Raw genomic sequence first — 19,911 nt, 5'->3', positions numbered from 1 at the left:
AGCATCAATAATATTGCCTTATGTTGCTAGCAGGTTATTATATTGTTACTAATATATTACTATACTGTCACTAATTGATTTGTTTCTACATTGTTACCTGTGGTTTCTGGCTTTTTATTACCTGATTACATAGATTTCAGCATAGCATCATTCATCATTACTTGGATAGTAGTCGATATTAATTTGGTAATTAAGTGGTAATAACTTGCTTTTCTATATTAGTACCTTCTTGTTTCCGCTGTGTTGTCCTACTATTACTATAACGGAACTGTATAGAATGTGCTACGAAATTAACTCCAACTGTGACTCTTCCGATACTGTTGTGTACTGGAGTTGAGCATTTACAGCACCATCCTTTACCTGCTTGCATGGGGCTATGTCCCTTAAGGCTTCAGTATTTTGAGTCCAGCACCCTTTCATTTATATAGCACAAACAAATGAGTACGTAAATCTGATGTTTTATGCACTGACTGTTTCCTCTCAAGACAAACGATGAGAAATTGATCGTTGTTTGGTTTGGATTTATTGGCCCCACTCATCTTCAACTTACATTGAAGAAGACAGGTGACATTTTCCTGATGAATATTTGTGACCTGAAAGTATATGTGACTTTTGTTTCCATACACAGACACTGACTCTTAGATAAATGCGGGACTGTTGGAAATTACCAAACAACATCCTGAGCAAACCACTAGCACAAACAGACAGGAAGCCATTCTCATCAAATGCCCGAGCTATACATGTTTTTATGCCAGAGCACCCAGAGACACCATACAGACTCTACACAAAGGATACCAGCCAGCTGGAGGATTTGAACCCAGAAACTTCTTATTGTGACACAACGGTGTTTATCATTGCACTACAACGCCTCACGAAAGTATATCAAACAAATATATCCACTCTGTGTTGACAAACTTTCAAAAGTTTGCCTCAGACCCCTCAATTAGGAAAAGCTAATAAAAAGTGATAGCAAATAATACACCAACATTTTTTTCAGCTGTTGTTTGTGAACATCTTGAATGGCTTGTCAGCAAGATGTTGAACAGAAAACTGATAACGCATGGCTAGCCCTCATCGCGTCTGCTTCCATGAGTCATTAATTTGCATTCACATTCAAATACCAACAATGGCTATATGATGGGAATATTGTTATACCCAAAGATTCATTTGCACATCACATAGATGCCAGCAAATTATATTTCAAAGTGCACCCCGTCCTTATCTAATTGAAAACAGACCAATTCCTTGCGACCTCAGATTACCCGTTCCCAGCATAGAATAGAAAGGGCAAAAGATAAAACATACACCTTAAAGATCATTAGCAATTAATATTTGGGGATTCATGAAGAAAAACAGCGTTAAACACTTGTTTAATAATTCATACTATAAACAAGAAAGTCTCCCACTTCCTTAATAATTTAGACGTAAGCTAATGTTGATTTATTCAGGAAGGTCTCTGCCACCAGCACTGCCTGGAGTGCCCAAATTTGAATTAAAGTAGGACAGTAGCAGGCGAGTCTGTAATAACATTTGTATAATTTTATTATTGCTCTGGGCTCAGTTCATTTCCTCCTCCAGTAGCTGCGTGAAATTGTTTGATTCTGGAAACTGCCTTGAGTCTGCGGCTCTGGGGTTGGAGGGTGGTACAGGAACAGGAAGGCATGCGACACTCTCTCTGTCTGATGCTGTCAGAAACATAAACACAGACACACACCTACGCGCACACACACAAAACTCCACGTACATGTACATACACACGTGCTGAAATGGAGCGAGAGAGAGAGAAATAACTTTGTTATTCTGGGTTTTGTAATACTGTTACATTGGCTCACTTAATAACTCAAGCTGTCTAGAGGATATGATTGATATTCTCACTCACCTTGTCACTTATGATAAATATTATGCTGCATTTATGTGAGATGGCTAGGAAGTGGAATAACTCGTTCATTACATTATCATATCACACAAATATGAGAGTTTGTGTTTATGTCCCTTTCTAGCAGGGAGATTGTCATTTCTTCCTAATATTAGTCAAAGAAAGTCAAGCAAAAAATGTTTCTGTGCAAAAGAGTTTGTTTGTAAAGCGGCTAATCTGATGACAGCCCAGCTTTTTTGGTAACTTTACCACTTGGAAAGCTTTAATTTTATTTGGCCCATGAGGAAGAATTAAACTCCATAATTATTCTTATCATGTGATTTCTAGTTTGTGTTGTTCCACTACAACTATATTGTGATTTTGTTTACCAATGATAGGACTATCATTTCCAAAATGGTAATTTAGAAAACTCTGATTACTCTAACACAAACAATCAAGTTTGGGAGGTATTAGCTCATGTAACACACACCTGAGACCCCAATGGCTTTGATACAGGAAGGGAGGGTGGAGAAGTTCTGATTGGTTTCCTCGGGGCTCTGCTTCCAACTTCCCACCCGCACACATTCCCTCACTCCTCCCCGTCCTCCCCCTTCAATTCCTTTATGCAGAGCAGCCCAAACTGCAGTTTGATGAAACACATTTGTTTGACTTAACTCTTGCCTCCCCATCATGGCTAAATCTCGAAGGCCTGTCGTTGTAATGTGGCCCAACAGCAATTGGGTTAATGAGAGGATATATGTACAAGTGTGGGACTTGACCGGAGGAGCTGTTTTCCATTTGGGTTTGGTCTGCTCATGTTATTAGGGAAACCTTTATTATTGTTGCCCTCTAGTGGGAACCATATAATAGGATTACATTTTATTAGAGCCTCCCAGCATTACCCAAGCAGCCCCCTCCTCTTGTCTCTCTTCCCCACATAGTAGTGTCACTGACTTCTGTCCACTGTGGGTGGGAAGGGTACATTTGGGGCTGCGAGGGAAGCCAACAAGTGGGGAAACCGATGACACCATAGAGTTGAGATCTCTATTGTTCCTCAGTTACTGAAAAAGAAACTCGCTGTGGTAAAATCTTAATTTTTGCATAACAAACTTGAACAATCTCATGAACATAACAGACTCTGTCATGTTTTGTTTAATGTAGGCTAATAATCAGCGGTTACACTGGTCAGGGCTCTATCTCATCACTCTTCTGCCACATCATAGCTGATATATTGTTACAATTCTCTGTCTTAATATTTTTACACATTACTATATTACATTTTGTCTAAGACCATTAGCTCTAATAGCTCTAGCTAATTGCAGCTGAGGGGTATAAGAAAGGGGTTCCAGTTCTACTTGCAGTGGTTTCCCCCCCTTTTGTTAGTCGGATGACGCAGGTGATGTGATAGATGCAAGCTACCTATGCCTAGGAAGTGGGAGAAATTATTCAAAAGCCGAAATGGAAATATGGCAGGGGCCATCCTGAAGCTATTATATTAGGTCTGAAATATTCCACATGATGTCTTACCAGATATCTACTGTGGATGGCATAACATTAGAGTACTACCAGAGACTAGAAAGAGAGGTCGTATTTCTCCCATATTAACTTCTCTCTGTTGGCTCAATGTTAAGTCGAGAATTGTATTTCAAATCCTTTTCCTCACAAATTCCTGAATGATCAGGCCGCATCATATATTAAATACCTCATAGTATCATATTAGTTCAATAGAGCACTTTGGTCTTGGTTCCTAAAGTAGGTCCAAAAGTACAATGAGAGACAGAGCCTTCAGCTATCTCCTGTGGAACCAGCTTCCAGTTTGGGAGACAGACACGCTCTCTATTTCATACTTTCCTTTTTCATAAAGCTTATAGTTAGATGATCCTGTTCGTGAACCACCCTTTGGCTATGCTGCTGTAGGCTCAGGCTGCTTGGGGACTTCCCATGATGAACTGAGCATTTCTCCTCCACTCCTGTCTTTTTACTCCCCATGCCACAATCGTTCATTTTTTCTCTACTCCCACCTCCTTCATAGTATGTGTTTTACCCTATTTGGGGGTCTCCATGTATTCCTATTTTCTGTCTTCTCTTTCTCCTCAGCCTTCAACCAAGGGGAGCAGATGGCTGCACCTCCCTAAGCCAGGGTTTTGTTTTCCTGTTAAAAGTAAAGTTCTTCCTTCCCACCACTGCCAAATGCTTGTTCATAGGGAGTCATCTGACTGTTGTGAAATTCTCTCTCTAGTATTAAACAGTCTTTACCTGAACATAAAGCAAACTTGGCCTGTTGTTGTGAAGTGGCACTCTATAAATATAGCTTAGCTGAAATAAAATAAGATTAAACTTAATTGTGTAACTGGAATTAAACTGTTAAAAAAGTCTGCTTAAATTACAAACGTCTCTCTTTTTACTAAATGCCTTTTACCAAGCTTTGGGCCTAGCTGAAATAATCCACTATGGGTTGCTTGTAAGCTCAAACTCAATTTAACCTTCCACGCTAGCATGGTTTGAACAGACTATCATAGCAAGTCAAACAGGCTGTTAATGCAAGATAGTCTGAACTATAGTTTTAGTATTGTTTGTGTATATTTTGCTAGAATGTATAATATAAATTAATAATCCATTACTATAATTTTCTTTAAAATGATATTAATGCATATTACTGTCTCCTACTTATGATAGCCTGACACCATTATTCCTGTGTGCTAACACACTAGAGTGTGCACTTATAGAAAGGTGTGTTTTCACACTACAAGCAGTGCACATCAGATCTTACAGTTATTTATGCACAGTCTGGCACATGCTCTCTATCATAAGCCTACTCTTTATAGTTTGTTTTTGGATTCAAATCCAGGAAGAAGTATGTATGAAGATATATTTGTTACTGCGGGTAAGTTGTGGCAACCCTGTAACAAGGTCTACACATACTACAAATCCCAGTTTCACCCCTCGTAACAGCCCCACAGCAACACCGAGGGAGGCACATGTACATGCAAACTCAAAAGAGTTTGCATACTGAAAGTTTCTATTGAAGGGAGTGAACAAAGGCTCAACTATTATGCAGACACTTGTTTCTTGTCTTTTTCTGTTTGCTATTACTAATTGAATAAAAGAGCTTCTGTTATACAATTACTATAATTCATGTTTAGCCTTTCAAAGCCTGATGTGACTTGGACTATATTATGGCAAAGGAGAGGTTCTCCAAAGCTAAATTTCATTGTGCCAAAGATAATACTGTATTTGATGAACAGGTCTGGCCTCAAACTGTGCAACCCTGCAGGGCAGACTGAGTCAGGAGCTACAGCAGCTTCAGCACTTTCCCTTATCCATCCCACTCCCTTACATAACCACAGGCCATGAGAGGGGTGTGGCGGGTAAAGCAGCAGTTATTAACTTGGTCTCAGGCAAAACCAACATCTCTTTTAGTCAACACTGAATTGCAAAGAGAAGAGAGCCGAGTAATGTACTATAAGTGCAGTGGTAATTCACACAATTTAGGTTTATCAACGGGTTTGGGCGCAGGGGTAGGGGGGAGTGTCATGTGTGTAGGTAATAAAATATATATGCAGAGGGAAGTGAATTATTAATGGTAAATGGAGGTCGCTTAAAAGTTACATAAATTATCATTTTGTCCAGAACAGAAACTTATGGGATAATAATAAATGTTGAAATGCAGTGTAGCTGTGGCACAATTAAATAATCACACAGTAAACAAGCTGACTCTAATCTAAATGTTACACACCAGTACTATTTGAAGTTTGCAACCTTTAGCCACCATAAGGCAGCAGTTATTCTAGCAAGTTAGGGTGCAATTAGGAAAAGTCTAAAGAAAAGCTTTCCTGGACTTCTAATGCTTATTAAACTTCCTCTTTCAAAACTTACTCTCACTAAGTGTTAACAGTAGAGACCGATTGTCATACAAGTAATTAGACCTAGTGTTTCTGAGACATTACTGTAGTCCGTTAAAAATAAATAAATAAATAAAAAAAAAGAAAAGAAAAATTCCAGCAGGCAGAGTGAGTTTTCCAGGCTTCCTCTCTCCTTTCTCCAGTGAGAGCATTTATAACCCTATGATGTCATTCAGGTTCAGCAGTTTCTGTTTGGGGCAAATTTAACATCTGCAACCAATCTGGATAATTTGTCCACCAAAACGTGGTACAGCCAGTGAGTGCAGGCCTGCTGTTGCTGCCATTATTTAGGTCTAAATCCAAGTTGAATACCTGCCGTTCACAGGGACATTGGAACAATTGCTTAGGTTCCTTTTTTTGGCAACCAACACCGCACTCATTCAGCAGTCTACCCTGGTTAGTTTCATGATACGCGTTTTGAATGCTTTGAAGTTCATGTTAAAAACAGCTTCACTCGTGCAGAAAAAATAACATATGGGATTTCTATAAAGGTTGTTCATTCTTATGGCATCATGGCTGACACCTGATTCTTGAAGTATTGTGGCCCAAACCAGCAACCTGTGGAAAAAGTAACCTCATCTTAACAATTGAATCCCCTGTCCCTGTGGGACGTGCTGGTCAAAAAGTGGAAAGTTTCATGGCCGAATTGGACGGTTCATCCTCAAAAGGCAATTTTGTTTGTAATTTATAAAAGATCTGAGGACACCACTTTCCTGATGAAAAGAGCTGAAATATGTTTTCACATGGTTCAGTCCATCAGTCCCTAGTGACGTGGCATTGTTTCTCCACTGTTGCTTGAACTTCAAAACGAGCTTGGATTCAGTTTTGTCTCTGCGTGAACATTAGGCTACATGGCATGTTTATAAATATTTAGTTTAAATTGATGTCTTATCCATCTTTTTTTCTCTCTGGTTTCTCTGCTTTTTATGTTGGGTAAAGTTACACTAACAGCTTTGCTTTCATATAAGAAAGTTTGTGTTCTGCCCAGTAGGGGGCGCAGAAGATATTTCAGCCTTCCTTCATAGTGTATGGTATGGGGATAACTATTAAGAATCTAAAGGAATAACTGTCAACCCTGTGCCCACATGTGCACAAAACAGCACTCTTAACTCGGAAAGAATAATTATGCCTGTTGACTTGTAACTTTGAACATGTAATTCCTTTACTGTTTGCATCCCCAAAGTAATTCTAAAAGCCTCAGAAGTGCCTCAATCTTCCTGAAATCATGCATGGTTGAACATTTGAAATGAGCTCGCACATCACCCTCGGGCACTGATTCAGACTTGATTGAGGCAAGGCAAGCTGCAAGTGCTTATTTATACAACTGGTCTACGTCATTTGGAGGTTGTCCAAAGGGAGGAAAGAGACTGAAAAGATCACAAAGACCAAACTCGAGTGAGAATTTCATTTAAGCACATTCTATTAATTTCGTTGATTCAAGGTTAATCAACAAGTTGTCAGGGAGCACATGCTGCGTGTATACGTTAAAGAAGCAAACTAGTCAGGTTAAATGTCTGAAAAGTAAGGGGGAGAAAAAAAATCAAAGGACTCCACCAACAATCTATATAATTATCATCATCTGCTGCCTTTCCTCCCTGGCAGAAAAACACTCCATCCATTTGTAGAAATCGCCCGGGGGAACGTTACATCAAAACTAATCATAACGATTAAAATCAGCTTCTCTGCGAGACCGAAGCAATAGGCAAGTTGGAGGCAGGAGGGGTGAGGGTGTTGTAAATGCAGAAAGAAAAAAAATATTTGATTTTATAAAAACATAAACTCAACAAAGACTGAGGCACTGCTGCTGTGATCTCTTTCTTTGCTCGCGGTTTTATTTTGCAGATTGGTTTAGACTGGGGCAGAGACATGAGCTAATTGTATCCTGATCTTTGCCTTGAGGGGTTTCGGAGCCCTGGAGCAAGTATTCTCTGTATTTTGTTCTGTCTACCTTAGCCAAGCTATTGCATTTCTCACTGGTGTAGGAACAGAGGCAGATCGTGGGCCAAATCGGACGGAAAAGGTGCCCAAAAAGATACTTTATGCCGCTCTATGTTTCAGGTAAGCGAAGATTTATTTGGTTTGATTTTATTCCCGAGGTTGGATGGACTGGGACATAGAGGCGCAGCAGCTTTTACGCATGTGCCAAGCGATTCGAGCGGTACAGTTCTTAAAAAATATTTAACCACTTCCTGGCTATTGTCCCTTACTTACTGTACAAATGTATGCGCGTGACTACAATGTAGGACGTTCTGGTGCATCCAATCTAAACGAACAGCGGGCTCAGACTGTGATCTTGTCGAGCAAAGACTCTACTTATCCACCGTGTGAATTCGCTCCTGGCGCGTTTCAGCTCGGAAAACATCGCCGTCTCCGTGTCTGCTGCTGCTGTGCAACTTGCTCGTAACTTACTTAAACCCGCGTTTGTCGTTTTCGTAAAGGTTTTTCGAAGTGAGTTTTGTCGTGAAACACTTCCATTTCCTGGCTGCCCTAGATCTTCTAATGAAAGACGCCATTGTGGAGTAATTTTGCCGAGGGCGTATTTCTTATTCTGTATGACAGGATGTACCTTTTACACACGTCAGTGCGGAATCTGTGAATCATCCGTTAATGCAAGCCATGTCCGCGTTATGAGATTCACATTTATGCATTTAAAACGAAAATAGGAGCGAATTTAGTCTTTAGTCTCCTCGCTTTACGACCGCGCCGTGCGTAATCAACTCCAAGGTCCGGATGCGAATCGGCACAGATATACTTACTCAGTAGTAGTAACAGTATCGACTTATTTCGCCTGTAGGACTATACTTTGTAAACAGACATGTACTCCGTTTAAAGTGTGTACTTTCTACAGTATTGCATGTGGTATCCTAAAATATAAAGATTTAAAAAATAAAATAAAATAAAAGATTGTGTTTGATTACTAAACATCTAGCACTGGACCCCAGGGAGAATACTCAAATCCAGCTCTGGTCACCTGTAATGAAGCCCTTAGCCAGTTTCACGAGTTCCAGGGGGTGAATGAATAAAGAGAATGGGACTGAGATGTTTGGTTGTCAGGACCGATCACCTGATGGCGCTGTTTAAAAAAAGGGGAAAGGGGGGGGGAGAGAACTGTATATAGTGCTTCAGTTCATCTGTTTCACAGTGACAGTAGATTTACAAACAGAGCTCTGAGCTGAAAGAAGACACTTAACAAAACAGGCCAGAATTGCATTAGTGAAACTACAGGATCGGTTTGAACTTCATCTTTGCTTGCTCTCGATTGGAACGCTGGGAGAGAAATGCTGTTATTGTATTTTTGTAGTGGCTCTGCCACTCCTGTGCCCTGGGATAGTTTGCTCTGTGCCAGTGAACATGCACTACAGTCTCTAACAGCCTGCGGCTACATAGCACCGATCACACTTCCTTATCTGTGATGTCATGCTGATGTACAGCTCCAGTAACTCCACAAAGAATCGTTTTCAAGTAGATTAGTATGTCTGAGAAAACTGAGGGAGTAATTGTGTGTTCCTGGTTGATAAATAAGTAAGCACTACTATGGCTTGTTTTATAGTTAACAGCTGTGTATGAAATTCTTGATCGTGTGGACAATCAAAGCTTATCCGGACCACCGTGCTCTACTGGAAATGATTATTTTTATGCAAGTTACAGCCAAAAATTGAAATTGTGACTACACATGAACTCAACAAGATGCTTTAAAGTACAGGTTTGCATAGTATGTTCAAATGTGGTGATGTGTTTGTGTTTGTGTGGGCAACCTTTTCATTCTTTCATTTAATGCCTTAGTACTTTTTCATACTAAACACATCTCCGCGGGTCATTTGAAACATACCAAATAATCCCTTTACTGTTAAGTGTAAGACGTGGAGTCAGTTTGAAGACAAAGTCTCTGCAGTCATTGTTCAGAACTTATATGCTTATGTCAGTTGTCATCAAAGAGGGGAGATGTGAAAACAAAAACATTAATGAAAAAGACAAAAGTTTTATTGAAATGCAGTATTTTGGCTTTGCTGCAGCATGCAGTTACTTTATATTTACAAAGTATACAAAGTCCAGTGGGATTTGCATTTGATCTAGCTTACAGTTTTTACCCAAACCATGCTGTTATAACAGTTCATCATTACCTTTTTCATATATATTTTATATATACAGCTAACGGCAACTGATGTTAACCCAGAGTTTGTAGTTGTCTGTGTATGGACATTTCAAACAAATGGCCACAGGCAACAAAGCAGAGACAACCCATCCAGATTATGTAAATACCAGTCTGCCTGCCTTGAACTGAATGTTAATGCTCTGATCTGAAATGCTAATTGTATCTTGTGAGATATGTCGAAACAGTGAAGAGTTGCATTCTGGGATGGCCAACTTAAAGTTAGTCTATCACATATGCTGAACCCCAGAAGGCCCTTCAATTATTGCAACAGCAGACAGATCCTTGCTTTCTATGTTTTTGGATTAATTATTAGTGGAACACATACCCTGCTATTTCTTACTAAATATTCAACCTGAACTACTGTATGGTGTTAGTTCCTTAAAGTTTGAAGAAAGATGGTCTTGCATTAAAGGCCTGAAAGAAAACTGGTGAAAAACAACAGAAACAAAAGGGAGTAGCTCGACTGCTCCGGGCTTTGATGCTCTGCGCCTGTTTTAGATTTGTTTGTGCATACTGTGGTGCAACAAAATTACACGAGCTGGATAAACGAACAGATTCCCTGAACACATACGTTTTGACTTCTTTCGCAAACATCCTAACATGCATGGGAGACTTCTGTAGTGCTGTGCCAAATTCAAAATGGCAACAGGTAGGAAAAGCGCTCGTGTGGCACATCTCAGGATTTGTACTTGCAGATTCTGAGGATGCTGTGACCTTTGAACTGATTTTGAGCTACAACAAATTTGACGTAGACACAGGTCCGACAAAAGGTTCACGACAGGTCTTTATTTCCAGCAACTCGGGATGATTTTGTGATATGAGAGCACATTCCCTCAACTGGCTCCCTCCAGCTCCCAACCCTCCACTTCCCACCCACCCAACCACCCGTTCTCTTTCACTCTCTCTTCTTTCTCCCCTGCAATTTTCCATAATGCCTCACAGATTTTACACTCAATCCACCTTTGCAATGACAAGGCTTTGAGGAAATCCAATTCCACCAAGCTGTTTTCAGAACTTACTCTCCACAGGCACACACTTTCTCTCACTCACTCTCTCTCACACGCACACACCACCATCTCCACAAATTAGTCAGGGAACAAATTACCTGCATTCTGAGTGTGATCCCACGCACTTTGCCGGCTGCCTTACACAGGTCCCCTTTTGAAGAGCAGCCATGTGATTTCTCTCTCTTTTGCCCCGCAGGCCCCTTTGCCTTCTGCGAGGGATTCTGGAGTTGAATTTTAAAACTATGTATGGCTGCTGCCTGCGCTTATCAGCGCGTGCACAAGTGGCATGCAAATCAGACCAGGATCACACACCGCATTGGAGGCCTACACTCAAAGGCAAGCTTAATTGCTAATTGGGTATCTAGGTGTGAAACTCACACTGCCAATGAGAAACAGGAATGTGGATGTTTTAAGGCCAGTGGTTGAACTAATTAATTTTAATCTGAATGTTATTAAAAATTGTGGATTCCCTACATTTCTTCTGCGGAAAAAAAAAAAACAACCCAGGAGAGTGCTGTGGCAGTACTTTTAACTGCAATTGGACATGTTGTGGTCTGGTTTTATACTCCACGATATCATTAGTGTGGTAGCTTTGCAATGCTGATGTGGTCACTGGAGGTGGTGTTAACACCACACCGCAGCTCTTACACTTGTCAGACACAGAGCCAGGGAGAAACAGATGAAGAAGTTTTATAGCTGGTACTTCACATGCAGTGTTTCTTTGCTGACCTCAAGGACGTTTAGTTATTGATAACATCTTGCAGCCTGTAAATAGTGAAGAGTCTTTTCCCTTAAAACATCATATTCAGAATGCATTTGGTCATCTAAAAAATAAAAGAGTGATGTTCCTGACTGCTTTTGTGTGACTGGAAAGCTCACAATCAATCAGGTGCTTATGGCTGGTAAGTGTGTGTATGGGTGGGGGGGAGGTTGTTTTTCGGGGGGTTTTTTTTTGAATGGGCTATTGCAGGGGTATTTTTTTTTCCCCTCTTTTGTCCATGTGATTGAGAAGGTTGGCCACTGTTTCGGCTTTGTCACAGACTCAACTTTGTTCGACTGATGTGTTGGAAGGCTGAACAAAAACTGCTGCTGAACAATGGGCAGCAACGTGTAGGGTGGGGGGAAGTGGTCGCGCGTGGAAACACTGCTCCGAAAAGGGGGGCAAAGGCCAGCTGTTCAAGGTCCAGATGTGGCGTGTTAACCCAAATCGCATTATAAGCAGACGATCGCATTTTGCAGGCTAAGGCAGGATTTGTTTCATTCCGCGAAAATGCGACACACATACCTGCCACTGAAACAGCGACAGCCCAAAAGAGCCGCGGGCGCTACAATGCTAATGTTGTCGGGGGCTTTGACTTCTCCCAGCCACTGCAAAGAAGCCGCTCCGTGTGACAGCAACGGCTTTCGCTCTCACCCCCGGTGCTCGCTATTTTTTTCACGCCTCTTCATTTTTGGCAGGTGTGTTGGAGAGGGTGAAAAAAAAAAGCCTCACTGCTTTCTCCTATCTCTTTGACCCTAAACGTCTGAGCCGTAATGGACGAAACGGATATCATGGACTTAACGCATCAGAAGGCGAGAAAGCGTCCCCGTCCAATCAGTTCCGTGGATGAGTCCGTGCACGCTTCCCTCAAACGGCTCCCGATCCGAGCGGCGGAGTGCAGGGAGAGCTCGCTGATGTTCGCTGTCAGAGGAGAGCCCGTTCCCGCAGCATCTCTGAAGCAAAATGACCATTCGGTGACTTCCTCTCCAACCACAGTGATGCCGGCGCAGGTAAACGCGTAAAAGTGTCGTGTTGTCTGGGGAGGGGGAGAGCGATTTAACTTTCGACTTTATGGAGCGAAGTGCCGGACACTTTGTTTTTTGATAGTTTTGTGTTTTTGTTTTTTATTTACCGAATCAAATAAATCATCTCCTCGGTGCCCTCAACCGTAGACTGCGCACATAGTGTCAGATAGTCCTTCTTGTGCAATTTACTGTAAAATGTATGTGTTGAGTTCACGGTTTTGTTTTGTTTTTATTCATTTATTTTTAAAGAAGATGTATCTAATGTCCTGCCCACTCCTTAGTGATCGGGACACTTTTGAGATTTTCTCCAATCTTCACTCGGGGTCTCAAACTTTTTCGGGTATAAAGTCATTTTTCATCTCAGAGCTTAACAGAAATCGTCTCCTAATGGTGTTTGTAGGTTATCGTGAGACGTTATTCTCCAAATCCTATTATAGTATTCAAATCAGGAATCATTATTGCTCATTTTCATGACTGAGATTGATGCTCCAAATTAATTTGGTTTTGGAGATTATGGCCCACAGGAGTGGATGCTTGTGGATTGTGGCAACATTCAGGTCAAGGTCGGGCTGCTCTATCTTGCACAGAAAAGGGTAACAAGAAAAAAAAAACACCCTTCCTCTCCACTCCTGACTGCAGAATATATTGGATAAAGAAATGCACAGATTGTTGTCTCTTATTAGCCTTTCTTTCTTTTTTCTTTCCTAATATACTAATTTTTTCGATCTTCCCTAGAGTTGTTTTAATTGTCTGTTTCATTTGCAGCAGAAGATTACAATCTAATGTGTCTTCCTACATGCATTTCCTTTGTGCTCCCTCAGGATAATCGCTCCAGCATGTCCAGGCCCATGATCACACGGTCACCGGTGTCTCCCTTGAGTAACCAGGGCATCCCAACACCTGCTCAGCTCACCAAGTCCAATGCTCCTGTGCACATCGATGTAGGTGGGCACATGTACACCAGCAGTCTGGCCACCTTAACAAAATTTCCAGAATCTCGGTGAGTTTGCCCTGCCGTACAGATGTATTTTAAGTGGAGGGGGAAGGTTAAGATGCAGGGTCAGGGGTAACCATTTGCGGCAGGATTTTTGCATGTATTGTGTGTTTTACAGGGATGTTTTCTGATGGAGCCTAATGTTTTTTGTCAGAATTTCCTCACAGTTTGTTGTTTATTGGTTATTGTTGTAACACGGCGGTCAGATGTCAAATTTCGTAAAACTCTGCTATTTTAAAGGTGTAAACAATTTGTGAGCACTTTAAGTGCAGAATGCAGAGAGCAGACAAAGGCAACTTGGTTATTCTGACAGATGTCACAGCGGCAGTAAAGAGCCAAAGGGCATGGAGCCATCTGGAGGCTGGGAGGCCACACTGTCGCTCCAAGCACAGGCCCGGGGGTGACTGCCTTCCTGCCTCAGGCAACCAAGCACCAGCTGGCCTTGACCTCTCAGGACCTTCTTTCTTTCTTTCTTTCTTTCTTTCTTTCTTTAAGATAGATTTAGTGAGATCAAGTTTAGGCTTTAAAAATTGTTACAAGTATTGTTTGTGAGTGTAAAAAATACACTGATATGTTGTCCTCCTTCTTCCTTCCTTACCTCCCTTTCTGTCTAAATCACCACCCCTCCTCTCTCTCTCTTACGGGCAGAATTGGTCGTCTCTTTGATGGCACAGAGCCTATAGTCCTGGACAGCCTGAAGCAGCACTACTTCATTGACAGGGATGGACACATGTTCCGCTATATCCTCAACTTCCTCAGGACGTCCAAGCTCCTCATCCCCGACGACTTCAAAGTAAGTTGATGCCCATCCTAGAAACTGTAAATTCCCATCAGCCAGTCAGCAGTCCTACAACTTAACACACACAATGAATGCTAAGGCCGTGGAACGCCTTTGGTCACTGGTCCTCCCTGAGTTACTGAAAATGGTTCACATGCTGGAGAGAAAATATCAGGGCTCTACCAAACAAACCCCAATTGCAAAGCATTTCCTCATCAAGAGATGCAGTTTGATCCCTTCTAGCTACAAACTGGCAAAGATTCTTTTGCAATACATAAGTAAAAAAGCAGGCTCGTACTGAAACAATTATACTGACACCCATGGCCATACAATATCCTTTTTTCTGCAGCTCTCTGTGTTCTTGTGCCAAGTGTCCATCCAAGGTGCCTGTCACTGTATGTGGCACATAAGCACCCCACCCCCCACTCAAATAGTTAAGCAATAATTACTGAACTTGCCCTGGGAGAAAACAAATAACCACATTATCAGATGGACTGTCCACTGTTCAAAAAGTATGTCAGTTAAAATAAGCAGAGGCAAAAGACAAGACCAAGTTCAGGCTAAGGCCATATGCTCAGTGAGTAGATGTTGAGAGGATCATGTGAAAACTGGAATGTGGTGCAGTTTAGGCCCTGCAGTGCTGTGAGTAAAGGCTCTGCTCCTCTACCCCATGCAACCCTGTGTTACACGTCGCCCTGTATCTTCTCTACTTTGGATCTTTTGTAATTTTTCCTGAGTGGTGTCTCGACTAGGGTTTATTGTTCATTCATGTAGAACAGTGCTTTTAAAGCTTCCTCGTTCTTTCTGGGTTTTTTGGAATATCTCAGCTTTAGAAAGAAAACGACGACTTTTAACTGTTTTGCTTTTTGTGTCTTTTATTATGTTGCTCTCTAGTATCCAGATTGTCCTGAATTCTGCATCAAGTCTACCTGTGTAGAAGATAATATTGTACAATTAAGCATCGATCTAGGAGGGAAAAAAAACAAAAAATATTACAAAATACTTTGAAATCTAAACAGAATAACCAACAGGAACAACATATTTGATGCAACCCTGAAAAAATATACCATATTTACCATGGTTTTAATGTGTAAACCGTTAAGGCCGACAACTTCACATTTCTTTTTCGAGAATGCAATGATGTGAAAACCCTTCAACTTTTATATCCTACAGGACTACAGCTTGCTGTATGAGGAAGCACGATATTTCCAGCTGCAGCCCATGCTTGCTGAGCTGGAGCGCTGGCGCCAGGACCAGGAGCTAGGTCGGGTGTCCCGTCCCTGTGAGTGCTTGGTGGTGCGTGTTGCACCCGACCTGGGCGAGAGGATCACACTCAGCGGTGACAAGGCCCTGATTGAAGATGTGTTTCCAGAAATCGGAGACGTTATGTGCAACTCCGTCAATGCCGGCTGGAACCACGACTCCACACACGTCATCCGGTTCCCACTGAATGGGTACTGTCACCTCAACTCTGTCCAGGTTTGTATCCATCTATCTTGAAAACATAATAATTGATTGCAGTAATGTTGTGCTCATTTAGCCTTTTTCTGTCATAAAAATTAATGATGTCTGATTGCAGGCTTTATTTTTTTTATTTTTTTTAATCCAATCAAATCACAAGAACAGCCTCACAGAAAAATGGGTGCTTTGATGAGTTCATCAAAGCGCTAATTTAGAAGGCTATCATTACACAAGTCTACCACCATCTTTACTTTCTGTGATCTGTATGGAATAATAATGTTGACTGTAACTGGAGAGCTGAAAAAGGGCTGTGCTTCAGTACTAGCCACTGATGTAACACTATGTTTTTGGTTGGTTTTGAACATATAACATTGCATTACACAAAAATGAAGGTGTAGATGTGCTTCATATGCCAAGAAAATCAGTTAATCTGGACTTTTGGTTTTACATAAAGTTTGAAAGATCTCAGTTCAACCCATTACTTCAGGTGAAACCATGTCTCGCAACCTATAAACATTTTATTTTTGTCTCTTGGTCTAAAAAGTCATTACATTGGCCAAAGTCTTCCATCATGTGCTAGATGGTTTAAAGACTGAAAACAGAGACCAGAGAAGCTGAAGGAGCCTCTCAGCCCATTTCAGTAACAATATGCTGGAAGTTTGTTGTGAATTATTTGAACAATGATGACCAAAACGCCAGCTTACAGTGAGCATTAGGGCCAAACTAATGAAAAGTGATGAGAAAGTTGTTAATGATGGGAGTTTTACATAGTGGAACAGCTGAGACCTTTATCAGTGGTACAAAAGGAAACTGTAAGGAAGAAGAAAGAGGAAGTTCAGCGTGTAATGAAAACACAAGTCAGTAACTCTTGAGTGTCTTAGTGGATCAACAGATTGACGTTCAATTTAAAATAAAATCAAGACTTTGATGGTGTTCTGTTCAAGTATTGTTTCTGTGTATAACATCCCAAAAGCATTTGGCAAGATTTCCTACTAAGAATTGGATGCCTTAGTGAATGAATACCAGCAATATCTTGAGGTTGTGCACTTCTGATATATTAGTTTATCTTTGTTTATTAAAGTTAACTTTGCCTTTGTAAACTCTTATAAGTTATTAGGGGTGTTATAAATCTAAGGGTTGGGAGTCTATTCGAACAACATTCATTATAAGAGAATGGAAATAAATTTGTTGTAAGAACTACAGGTCAAGTTTCAATTTGCTTTCTATTAAAATATGATCCTTTCCCAGGAACTGTGTTTTTACCTGAAACTAATACATGCAAAACTGAAGCTTTTAAACAAATAGGTGTATGCTGCACACACAAGTAAGCCTTTACTCAACAAAACACTCTTTTTGTGTCAATCTCCATTGTTATTGTCTGCATGTATTTGGCAATCCTGCATTTCCCAGATTATAAATTCATACTCCAATAACTCATTGATGGTAAAATCCTCAGACATGCATCCATAAAGGATGAAGTAGAGGCATATTTGAAAAGATTTTACAATGATTTTGGACTATGTCTCCATCTGAGGAAGTCAAATCACCACCTCCTTCCCAAAAAACACACACACAAACCAGACTCTGGAGTGTGTGTGTGTGAGTCGTGGAGAGCAAGCAAGAGAGTGAGCATGCTCCCTAGCAGGTTGTCCCCAGGCAGGGCCCATAATCCTGTTTGGTTATTAAAGCACGCCGGCGGTGAATGCTGTATCTGCGGCTAATGGAGGCAGGGCGGGGGGTTTGAGAGAAGGAAGGGGAGCAGAGAGAGCTGCCAGCAGTAGGGGGACCTTTGTAGTTTTGGTGAAGGCTTGGGCCTGGGGGAGAATTGGGGAGAGGGTTTTTTTTTTCCTGAGCAGCCCACACTGAGCCAAGTGGCAGAGAGAAAGCCTCACTGCTCCCTGGGGCCTCTTCGATGGAATGTGATCCTACAACCCCCCTGGACACGTCTGTAGATGTCTGCGAGGCTGTGGGATCAGGAACAGCTACACACACATAGACAAACACACATATACACCAGAAAACAATGAAAATGAGGTGTGAGGCAATATGAGAGGCTCTTGGTTTTGTGAAAGTCTTGTGAAAGTCCCATCCAAATTCCCGTCACAAGCCGTATGTTGCTGCTACTTACTCCCAAAGCTGTTTCCAATGCTAGACTAAGGCAGCAGCACATAATTGGAGGAGTTTCGGGTGATTGAATGCTTTTCAGCTTTGCAGCAGTAAACAAAAGGTTAGTGGTTAACAATTTAGCATCACTGTTGTAGCGACTTCCTGACTGGCTTATCACACTGACTTTTACCAAGAAATGACCAACCGTGTGCATTTCCTTCTATAATCAATATCTTGCTTCTGACATCCTCCCCCCTTCTATCTTGTTCCACATTTCCCAGGTTCTAGAGCGTCTCCAGCAACGTGGCTTCGAGATCGCTGGCTCCTGCGGCGGAGGCGTGGACTCATCCCAGTTCAGCGAGTACGTCCTGAGGAGGGAACTGAGGAGGACAAGTCAGCGAGGGCCCAATTCAAACAGGATAAAGCAGGAGCAGCTAGACTAGAAGCCTCCCAAGCAGCAGGAGGTGCTAGACTTTTCTGTGGCAGCCAAACGCTTGACGCTGCAGAGCTCTGTGGACTCTGTTTTTCTTTGTTCCCTTGTTGATGTTTTTTGTTTTCTTAAACTTGAGAATCATCTAAAGAATAAAAATGAAGTGCAACAGGAGATTTTTTTTTTTTTTTGCCATAAGAAGATACAAGATATTTGATAAGTTTGAGATTGTCCCCCTAAACCAGTTTAAAAAAGGATTTATATATGCTGGATCCCCAAACAAAGTTTGTTTTAAAACTTGGAGCCTACATTAGGTTGAATAGGAGTCCTAATTTTCCCATATAAATTAAAAAGAAAAGAATTTGTTGCTGATTTTATGTGTTGCATAGCTTTTTTATTTGTATTTTTTCAACCAGTGACTTGATTCAGTCTCGCTGGCATATTGGTTAAGTCTGTTTTTACCCCTTGTTTTGAAAAGGTCACTAATGTGTTGCTTACAGTGCAGAATGTCTTCGTTGTCATAAACAGTTAGTCTCAACAACAGCATCTGTTTTTCATATAATAACATGACGTTAAATAATTACGATACCAATGAAGTGTTTTTTCTTTAATTGCTTATTTTATTGGCTTAAGTCAAAAAATACAGTTGACATCAAAATTTAACTTCAAAGACTTTTATTTATATATATATATATATACACACACATGTATGCAGTAAGAAAATAGAAGAAGCTACTTTCGTCTGCTCTCTTATTCACAAGGGGTCACCACAGCGGGTGGCTCTGCATGTTTGATTTGACAGATTGTTCTTATTCCGGATGCTCTTCCTGCCACAACCCCAAAAGGGATTTGTGTCTCCTCAAACTGGGGATCTTTCTTTTGTTGGGCAAATGTGTAAACCACTACACTATGGAGCCGCTAGATGCAGTAAGGAAATTATTATGTGAATTATTATGACACACCATTTGCCTCATCAGGGACTATGAGCTGCAAACCCCCCACGTCCTACTTTGGGAATTATTTAATTGGATCAAAAAAAATTCCCTTGAGTCATGACCTGTAAATTTTCATCGTATATGTGTTTGTGTTTTTTACATTTAAACTTTTTAAAGAAAATTTTGTTGCTTCAGACATGACTGAACAGATTAAAAGCTTATTGTACTACCCACTCCAAGATCACTTTTATTTGTAGCACATATTCATATGAAGTTGAATATAAAGTATTTCTTAAATAACTGACCCACCTATGCTCCCTAGATTTGAGTAAAGAAGAATGTAGCAAAAAAAAAAAAAGTGAAATAAATCTCAGCTAAAGTAGTTATGATGTCTGTTCACAGTTTTTACTTTGCTGCAGGGACTGCTTTCACATGTCTCGCAGCAGTTAATTAGTAATTCCATAAATTTGATTTTGCTGCATCTGTTGTACCGCTCGCAATTATT

The 19,911-nt window shown here is 41.0% G+C and overlaps 1 protein-coding gene across 2 annotated transcripts; it reads left to right on the top strand.

The window, feature by feature from the left end:
* Positions 1-7,452: 7,452 nt before the first annotated feature.
* kctd1 (potassium channel tetramerization domain containing 1) lies at positions 7,453-19,640 on the top strand. 2 transcript variants are annotated; one of them, XM_084912910.1, is made up of 6 exons: positions 7,453-7,815; positions 12,376-12,687; positions 13,524-13,702; positions 14,345-14,489; positions 15,648-15,953; positions 18,323-19,640. In XM_084912910.1, the coding sequence occupies exons 2-6, from the start codon at positions 12,451-12,453 to the stop codon at positions 18,482-18,484; spliced, it is 1,029 nt and encodes a 342-aa protein (XP_084769036.1). In that variant the 5' UTR covers positions 7,453-7,815; positions 12,376-12,450; the 3' UTR covers positions 18,485-19,640. The 2 variants fall into 2 exon arrangements, with proteins under 2 accessions (XP_084769036.1, XP_084769037.1); XM_084912911.1 differs by lacking the exon at positions 12,376-12,687 and having other exon boundaries at positions 7,458-7,815.
* Positions 19,641-19,911: the final 271 nt, after the last annotated feature.

This window comes from Perissodus microlepis, chromosome 18, assembly GCF_051167445.1.
Source record: "Perissodus microlepis isolate ML-2025 ecotype Zambia chromosome 18, ASM5116744v1, whole genome shotgun sequence".
In the NCBI taxonomy this organism is placed as follows: Eukaryota; Metazoa; Chordata; class Actinopteri; order Cichliformes; family Cichlidae; genus Perissodus; species Perissodus microlepis.
The sequence above is the reverse complement of the archived record's forward strand: the minus strand, read 5'-3'. Positions and strand labels throughout refer to the sequence as shown.

Bases quoted from the DNA above. Each gene is read 5' to 3' on its own strand.
- kctd1 (XM_084912910.1), top strand. From the start codon at position 12,451: ATGGACGAAACGGATATCATGGACTTAACGCATCAGAAGGCGAGAAAG. The intron at 14,490-15,647 runs GTAAGTTGATGC...TATATCCTACAG, and splicing joins TCATCCCCGACGACTTCAAA to GACTACAGCTTGCTGTATGA. The intron at 15,954-18,322 runs GTTTGTATCCAT...CACATTTCCCAG, and splicing joins GTCACCTCAACTCTGTCCAG to GTTCTAGAGCGTCTCCAGCA.